General features: G+C 47.9%; 1 protein-coding gene across 4 annotated transcripts in view; it reads left to right on the top strand.

Annotated features, from left to right (window-relative positions):
* The first annotated feature begins 2,126 nt into the window (after positions 1–2,126).
* The window catches only part of DCUN1D4 (defective in cullin neddylation 1 domain containing 4), a 71,907-nt gene continuing 64,689 nt past the window's right edge, over positions 2,127–9,344 (top strand). For 2 of the 4 annotated variants that reach the window (XM_045997075.1, XM_045997074.1), the window contains exon 1: positions 2,127–2,247. In XM_045997075.1, coding sequence (XP_045853031.1) covers positions 2,223–2,247 — 25 coding nt within the window. In that variant the 5' untranslated portion in view covers positions 2,127–2,222. Of the gene's footprint in view, positions 2,248–2,569; positions 2,666–2,938; positions 2,940–9,344 lie in introns of those variants that run through there. The other 2 variants (XM_045997078.1, XM_045997076.1) reach the window with 2 other exon arrangements.

Below are 9,344 nucleotides of genomic sequence, written 5' to 3'. Positions count from 1 at the left end.
ATGCTGAGAAATAAGAAAGGTTGAACGTTCTATATATTTTTGTGGACACCACGAGCCAGTGAAGAGCTGGGTGCTAGGGGCAAAGCAGCGGGCAGGTCACTCATGTAGCTTAGCCATTACATACATTATCACCAAGTTTGCAGCAAATAAATCAATATAGTAAATGGCTACCTAAAACAAATTAATTGTGAGCTTATTTTAATTTGAAGGTGTCAAGAAGCAAACCCATTTCTGTGCAAAACAACAGTTGCGACTCAGCCCTTAAAGTACCGTGATCAATAAAAACATACAAGTATTATATACATAAAATATCATGATTTAAGTTCTACAGAATTTATTACTTCCTAGATAATGAATAGGTTGCAAACCTATGGGATAAAGAATGCAGGAGCAGCTTTTCCATTTTGAGTAAGGAGGGACTTTCTTAGAGTTAGATCTACCCCACAAGGAATGGCCTCTTTCAGAGTTCAGAAGTACTTACCATCTCTGTGAGGCCCAGCTGCCCAACCTGTCATTGTTAAAGTTCACCAATATAGATGAGAATCTTGAGAAGAAACCTACAGTGGATAAATTCAGGTCAATTCTGAGATTCTATGATTAGGTGAAGTGATTCATAAATATTCGAATGATAGAAGTATGATAGATATAAAATTACAAGGATGCAATTTACCCATGAGATATTAGGGATTAAGAGGGACGAAGTATGCAACTACAGGAGTGGTGTGGGACAGAGGAACTGGTTTGATTCCGTTCTTTAAAGATACCTTGGTTATAGCGTGACATTTATCCCGATTTGAAACCTAAATTTCAGAACCATGAAACTCGAAAGCATTGGCTGAAGAAATCGAAAACCAAAATGACTAATGTTTTGTTACCAATTGTATGTGATGTAATCCTATTCTTTGACCCTATAATGCTTTGGCTGTAGGTTGGCGTAGGGCCTTGGGATGCAGGTAAGTGGTGTATGTATCCTGTGATTGAGGTAGGAGGGGGCTATTCTCCTCCCTAAATATCTCAAAATATCCTTCTGCTACACTATGGTTAAGTGTGATGAGTTGGTTGGGAAGTGTTAAAAAAAGTGGTTGCAACTCATGAAAATGGTGCGAATTCTTGATTTAGGAAGATCAATGGTCCGACGAATTTACTTACATTAACACCTTCTTTTGCTAAGTAACAGCCAAATGAGGCCCTCTCAGCGTCAGTGAGTTAGATTCAGGCTAGGTGTCCTTGAGCCCCTTGAGGGCTCAGCACCTACCTTCTAGACTTGCCAACGTGCCAGACGGAAGCTCAGAGCGTGGCCCTAATTTCCTGAATGCAGTGTGGGGCATATACAGATGTGTGCATGAAGGACAATGCCTGTGTAGCATTCGAAGCCTTTAGAAAAGCTTACTCGTGACCAAGGGGGAAGAAGTGTGATGAACCTGGAAGAGACGTGTATCTCGAAAACGGGGAGAGGACAGACTGTTGTAATTGTTGTACAAGAATCGGGAATTTGTTCCTCACCCGAGGGTTTGCTGGAAGTGAGGACTCGGCGATTCTTTACCCAGTTTCCAGCAGTAGGAAACACCTCCAAGAGAAGTCCCAGTCCAAGTTCCGCGCGGACTGGGATCCTGCTGAGAACGGCTCGGAGGCGTGCGAGACAAGTGGGGGATCCCAGTAGGGGGTGACTCCCCTACTCCTTGTACGGGACACGAGCTGCCCCAACTGCGCTTTCCCTCCTCGGCTCTTCGCGGAACACCACGCGTGCTTTGTTTCAGAGCCGACGCATCCTTCTCGGTTGGTCTGCAGCTCCACCAATCCCGCCCGTGACGGGGCGGGGCCTCAGGGTCAAGGTGGACCAATTCCCCAGCCTCGCCCCTACACGCGCTTTCGGACCCCCGGGGATGAGTGACAGCAGCCGGGTCCAACCTGCTGCTCCAGACCGTGGCCTCCGCCAGGGGCGTTACGGGGACGAGGTGCCGGGGCCAATCGCATTGGACCTCAAGGGGCGTGGCCTCATTGCCAGCTCTAGACCGGCGCCCTCCGCACTCCTTTTGTCAAATGAGAGACGCGGATGGGCGGTCCCGCAGCCGAGGTTCAGCCAATGCTTGGAGCCGAGGTGGGCGGGCCGGGTGTGCTGGCGGCTGGTCCTCAGCTCCGAGCCGAGGTGCGGCGAGCCGGTGGGGGGACCGCGAGGCGAGCGCGGGAGCCTGGGCGGAGAGTGGGGTGTGAGCTGCCCGAAAATGCACTCGGATGCTGCCTCTGTCAGTGAGTAACAGAGAGCGAGCGGGCCGGGGCCGGGCGGTTGCCAACACTCTCCACTCCGCTCCCGCAGTCCCCGCCCCGCGCCTCCTGTCCCGAAACGCGCCGGGAGCCCCTGCCCGGGAGCCACCCCTTCCCCTCCCGGGGCCGCGGCGGGCGGTGACGCTGCGGGCGGCGCGGGGCGGGGGCGGGCGTGGGGGGGGGGGAAGGGGCCGGCCTGCCGGGGGAGGGCGGAGGTGAGGGGGGTGGGGACTGGCTCCTTTTCAGTGTTGGGGGCAGGGGGGGCGGGACGTGCGATGAAGGGCTGGGACCGGAGTGCCTGGGGTGAATGGAGGTGGAGGCGGCGGCGGGCGCTAGCGGGCAGGGCCGGGGGTGGCACCGGCGCGGGAAGAGAGAGCGAGGGAGCGAGCGAGCGGGGCGCAGGGTTGAGGATTTCCTAGGGGCTGAGCGGTGCGGGCGGCTCCGTGAGAAAGGCGGGTGAGTGCGAGGGGAGCGCGGGGGCGGGGACAATGGGAAGAAGGGCTGGATGGCGGGGGTGGGGGGAACAATGCGGTGGGGGAATGGGGGGTAGCGGCCGAGCGGGGCAGGAGGGCGGGCTCGGAGATGAGGGCTGATGTAACGGGAGAGCGAGGTGGTGGGAGGGATTGGGGTGTGATGGGATAGTTGGGGAGTCCGGCGGGCTGGAGAGGCATAGAAGGGTGGTGGGGTAACTGGGAGTGGTGAGAGGGGGCAGACGTTGGGGTAATAGGATTGAGCAGGTGTTGGGAAGAGAGGTTAATTGGGAGTGAGAGGAGAGAGAAGAGGGGAGGGTTTGGGGTGACAGGATGGGGGCAGGGGTAGAGGAGGTGCGGTGGGGGTGTAGAGCTAGTTGGGAGGAAAGGGGGGTTGGGAGGGGCCAGGGCAGGGGGAGGACTGTCAAGTCCAGATTCGGTCCGCGCGGGGCTCGGGGTTGGGGGGGGGAGGTGTCAGACTGTGTTTTCTGGGAGGAGACCCCTCCCCCAGATCAAGACAGAGTCCGTGGAAGGGGGAGCCCTGAGCTTCGGGTGCGGGGAGTGGAGGGGGCGGGGCTGAGGTGGAGGGGGCGGGGAGGTGCCCTGAGGTTGGCGCTGGCCGCGGTTCCCCCAGAGCGGCGGGAAGCGAGGTCAGCGCTGGCGCGGGCTCCGGCTGCGGGACTGGGAGGCGGGGCCGGGGCGCGGGCTGCGGGTTTTCCGTGGCGGGATCCGGAGGGGTCGGGCCCTGGAGACCGGGTGGGGGGTTTTGCGCAGGGGAGGTATTGGGGTCCCAGGCAGTCCGTGGGATTGGCAGTCTGTGACGCAGTTGTCTAATTTCTGGTCGTCAGGTGTGGACGCTGGTGCCTGGGGACCCGCTTCCTTGCAGGGAGGGCCGGGCCAGAGGCCCCGCGTAGCGCTCGCGGGGCGCGACCTCTGCCAGGCTTGCGGGGAGGACGCTTTAGGGGTTTCCTTTAGGGTCTGGCTCCAGTGGCCGGGTGTGAAGGGGAAAGGCGGTCGCGCGGAATTCTGGGACTTGTAGTCCGCGCCGCGCGGAGTCGCGGTTGGGTTGGGTGCACGTGGGTAACTGTGGAAACGAGTCCCAGAATGCAGCGCGCCCCTCGGAGCCTCCAGGCTCTGCTAACTCGTGGTTTATTCCCGGAGGACCCGAGCTAGCCCTTGGGAACCTCTCTCGTGCCCTGGGACTGAAGCGATTCACTGGACCTTCTCCCTGAGTCGGCGGGAGGCGGAGAACCAAGCCAAACGCAGTCCTTTCACACTTGGGTTCTTGATTCCCGAGTTGATTACTTTCCCCTGCATTTAGTGGCCTTATTTGTAGAGTAAATGCTTAGTGTTTTACCTTATAGCACATAGGTTTGGAGAACCATTCAGGGTGCAGCACCGTCCAAAGCAGAGTTTAGGATGCTGTATTTTTTGTGGCATCCAGCGTTAAACAGAAGGTTAAGAGGTCTTTAGGTAAATCTGGGAATGCAGTGGAGACCCATGGAACCCTTCTGACGATAATATAGATTATGTGTTTGCATTTCCTGGGCTCTTTGAACTGCCCAAAGATAGGACTTCCTGAAAGAAGATGGCCTTGAAATGAATTGAGTAATGAAGGTGGCTTAGTGGAATTTAGGGTGGAACTGTGCATTCATAAACCGCGCATGAAGCTGAGCAAAGGGATATAAGATGTCTTCAATTTTCAAGGGAACGTGGGAAGCAAATGAGGCTAGCAGAAGGTAAACTCAGTGGACGACCTTAAGAGGTTTTTGTGTTTGTTTTTTTTTTTTTTTTTTTTTTTTAAGCTGGGGGTGTAATTCTTTTCTCTTGGCCTCTTTAATATTAGAGACCTTCCTCTCTGTAGATGCCCCAGACCCTAGTCCTTTGCCAGTTCCCATTACCATTTATTTTTACGCAGAATTACCATTTATATGCTGAATTTGAACATTGGAGAATCTGTCATGTAGAGGGCTATAACATTAGCTCAAAGATGACAGACTATTTTTCTGTGATATATAAGGTATTATGAAACTATTGGTAGCATAGTTGCTAGAAGAATATTACAATGACCCTAATGATAAAATTTTACCAAAAAGTCCTAAAATTTGGAAACCTTTTAGTGTGGTTACAGATATACTGAACTTGATGAAGTAATTAATGATTAAATCGTGGCTGAAAAATTGGGCAATGTATGGTTTTTTCAGGAAAAGATTTCTGTTCATCTTATATTTTACTTAATCTTATGATGAAATATTCAAGAAGCCTGTTGTGATATGTAAGTATATAATATGGACATGTTTTTTAAAATACGCACTTAGTGCTAGAATTTGTTTATATAAAGCATGGAGTGTCCGAGGTTGAAAACAGAAGTTATCATTGTGTTCAAGATGGTGTTTTAAAGAAAATATTTGGCTAGTAATTTCTATCCCTTTTTATTTTTGTTACAGCACAAAGATCAGGTGCCCTTTACACACACATAATCCCCCTCTCCTCCAGTCTCCCAAACCCTAGGTTTCTAAGCATGATCAGCTTCTATTTTATGTTGTGGATTTCAGGTTCCTCTGATTTTTGGTCTTTGGGGAGGTTCTTTATTTTCATGTGAACTGAGATATATGTCTAAACAGACGTTTCTTCTACTTTACACGGAATTTTTTGTTGTTTTATATTGGGAAGGATTTTTAGGTTATCTTGTTTATAACATTGCCAGAAGAGAAAGTCTCCCTCATTTTCTCCATTTTAGAGGACTTCTGTACATTACGCTTTCCTTCCTTTGGTCCTGCCTCCAAGAAGTGCTCCTGTAATCAATACTTGATCATGTTTTTTCAAATGTTTTTTATCATTACTTCCCTTTCTGTTTTTATCTTTAGCTGCCCCCAACAGCTCTTATAGGTTACTGCTTTCTTCCTGACTGCAATATCTGTTTGTAATACATGTTTGTACTTTCTCATCTCAAGAATAATGATCTTGTTAACTCAGCAGAATAAAAATCAGCCTGTCAGAAACTGACCTCATGATTTGACGAGTGTTGTATCCATCATTGGGAAGTAATGATACACTACAAAAAATGGCATAGATAACAGAATTTATTGTTGTCCAGTACTAAGAAGTATAGAAAATAGTTGGTTGTAAGGGTGGTGCAGTGTCTGAATGATGTTTTTGAAGACTCTAGGCTCTTTGCATTCTTTTATTCCTCCATTTTTAGTATTCTGGCTTATGGAAAGCCTCGGGCTCATTGCTTCATGTTGGCAGTGTGGTTGCTGTGGCCCCAGACATCATGCCTGTGTGAGACAGGGAAGGAAGGAAGATGTTTTCTTATAACACCCTCTTAGCAGAGAGGAGTCTTCTGGAAGGTCACCTTGGAGACTTCCCATTCAGTTTCATTGGAGAACTGATTTCATAGCAGTGCTACTTGTGAGAAAGTTGGAAAAACTGGAAGTCTAGCATTTTTCCGTTTCTTTTGGGAGATGTGGCCTTTGCTAGAGTGGTAGAGCAGTGAGGAGAATGCTCTGGGTTGGCAGCCTACAGGTTATATCCCTGATCCAGCTACTTTGTCCAGCTATCTCTGGCGTGGTCTCAATCTTTTTTTAATGTGTTGATTTATTTTCTGCCTTATTTAAAAATAATTAAAGGTGACTTACTAAGTATAGATAAAAGCCTGCGAAGAGAAGGAAATTAGGGGCACCAGGGTGGCCCAGTCAGTTAAGCGTCCGACTCTTAATGTCAGCTCAGGTCATGATCTGGGGGTTGTGAGATCGATCCCAGGGTCAGACTGCACACTCAGTATGGTGTCTCCTTGGAATTCTCTCTCTCCCTCTTTGCCTCTCCTGTCTCTCTCTCATAAGTAAATTTAAAAAACAGAAGGAAAAAAACCGTAGATTTACAGGCTGCACATAATTGCTTGCCGTATGTTAGAAATAAGCCATATATTTGGCTCTGAGCTTCCTAGTAGTCAAAACAAAGAGGAAAACAAGACTAATTTTATTCATTTGCAATTCATTTAATAACTCAAGGTGGAAACTAAGTCATTCCTCATCCTTTCGTTTCCCTGGCTGGTGGTGAGAGCGAGACTGCCTCTCCTCCTGGGCCTCATGGAACTCTCTCCTACCTGTTGCTGCCTTCCTAGGGCTCACCCATCTTTCTTACTTTCTTACATTGTTGTGGTTAATCCGCAGTAATCCTTTTGCTAGCCTCAGCCCCTCTTGCTTTGTCCTCTGCATCACCAGTTTAATCACCTTTGTCCTTAGGATTGCCCCACACAAAACTTCAAGGGCTCCTGTTTGCTTAATGAAATGCAGACTCCTTGGAACCTGGGGTTGAATTGGTTTGTGCAGTTTAAGCTCAGTTTCTGCCCTCGGCGCTCTCTGCTTCTGCAGAACTGTTCTTTACTGGGTTCCTGTTCCCTCTCTAGCAGACTCATCCTTTCCCTCCGTTGACTCTCCAAAATTGGGTTTACCTCTGTTCTCAGTTCTGTCTGATATAGCAATAGCTGCTCGTGTACTTGTCCCTTTCCCAGTTAGAGTCTTACCCCTTTGAGATCTAGTAAGACCATCTGTTTAGTATCCATTTCTCATCCACGATGGCACTTTGTTTAGGGCCTCAAATAGGTATTGAATTGCACTTAAAATGGTCAACTCTTAAATAGTGAATTATCTGGAAATTTTTAGTTCTCCCTCGTGCTATTTAGCATGCTCCTGAGTCGCCTTTCATCATCTTCAGATTGTCTCTTCAGGGAATATAAACTCTCACTTAATTCATTCGGTCTTTTTTGACAAAGTCAGCCATAAGCAAACCAATTTAAACAATAGTTCTTTTTTAAAAAATTTTTTAAATATTTTATTTATCTGACAGAGAGAAATCACAACTAGGCAGAGAGGCAGACAGAGAGAGAGGAGGAAGCAGGCTCCCTGAGGAGCAGAGAGTCCAATGCGGGGCTGGATCCAGGACTCTGGGATCATGACCTGAGCGGAAGGCAGAGGCTTTAACCCACTGAGCCACCCAGGTGCCCCTAAACAATAGTTCTTTTTAAATATGTGCAAAGATACCAGTTTTGAAGAATGTCTGTGGCATGGAGAAATTCTCAAGGAGCAAGTAAAATGCTGTTGATGGACTAAGGGCCCCTGAGTCTGGGAAAATGCGTGCTTCCATTTTGGATCTGGTATGTAAGTCTTGTGCAGATAAGGCTAAGGCAGGGCTTAACAGGTCTGACATTACCCGTCTTTTGTTGTATGACCAGATTCTGGTCCGTAGGGTTATTTCATGTTAACTGCACATTGAGATCACTGGAAAACTTTCTTCATTTAGAAAATAAACTTTGTTAGTTGGAGGTGAATTTTCTGATTATCTGACATTGACGCAGATACCTTTCTATAGTTGGTCATCTTGAATTAGTGTTAATAGCTTTTCATAGCTTGTTCTTTTTTCTTACACTGAGATTCGGGTTAGGAGAAGTACCTCTTGAGAATTACTCTTTTAAGCAGAACATACGTTTAAAAAGTATGCTTTAAGTAGAAAACGATATTGAAATGCATTTTGAATAGAATCATGTATTTTAGTGATCATCATATCACTGTTTCAGAGCTAAGGACTTTTTTTCTCTTGTGTCCTTTATTCTAGCAGACAAAGTATTTGCTACTCTGGATTTGAATTTTCTTTTAATTAGAAAACACTTTTAATGAGTCATTTTCAATTTAGGAAGGTAGGCTTGTAGTTTTTGAAACTAATATGCTGAGTACAATACTAAATGATACGAAAAAGACTTCTATCCTCCCCAAATAGCATTACCTCTGGATATGATGATTCCTTTCAGTTCCCTCTTTGAGGATTTTTTTTCTTGAAAATATTTTTTGAAAACCTTTTATTCTTGCTATCACTAGTATTCCCAAAGATGGCATGTCATCCATTTCTGTTCGTGGTGGGCATCATCAGTCTTAAGGGCCCTGGCTCTTTCCCTGATTGGGAAATTCCTACCTTTGCAGGCCAGGCTGCTCAGACACTAGAGTGTGACTCCGAAGGTGGAGGCAAGTGTTGAGAAGAGGGGAGTGCCTGGAGGCCATTTAGAGAGGACAGATAGTGGGAGGCAGCTGCCTGCTGTGGTCCCAGGGGCCAGGCCAGTTCTGGCTGTGTCCATGTGCTCTGCTGTGTGTCCTTAAGTTGTGTGACTTGATTTTCTGGATTTCCTAGACCTTCTTGTGAACTAACCAATGGCTCTTTAAAAAAAGAAATCACGGTCCTGCTCTATTAGCTGGTTGGTTTCTGATGCTCGAAACTCAGAATCCTGACAAATTGAACAACCGTACCTGTCACTGGTCAAGATGTGGCAGAGGCCCTGGAAGAGACGAGCAGTGATGTGCCTTACTACCCCGACTGGACTCTGTTCTAGGGTCCTGATCTGAGGTTACCCAAAGGACAGAAGGAGCACACAGTCAATGTTAGTTGTGGGCGCCGCCTTTGCCAATGGTCAGGCAGGCTCTGAGCCGCACATCAGCCACCCTGCTGGATCTCATTATACGGAGCTCTTCACTGCTTGTCTTTTTCCAATCACCTCTTTGTCCTTAAAAAAGAGAGAGAGAGAGAGAGAGAGGTGTGATTCTCAGGAGCTAATAATGTCTAACT

Source organism: Meles meles, chromosome 2 (genome assembly GCF_922984935.1).
Source record: "Meles meles chromosome 2, mMelMel3.1 paternal haplotype, whole genome shotgun sequence".
In the NCBI taxonomy this organism is placed as follows: domain Eukaryota; kingdom Metazoa; phylum Chordata; class Mammalia; order Carnivora; family Mustelidae; genus Meles; species Meles meles.
The sequence above is the reverse complement of the archived record's forward strand: the minus strand, read 5'-3'. Positions and strand labels throughout refer to the sequence as shown.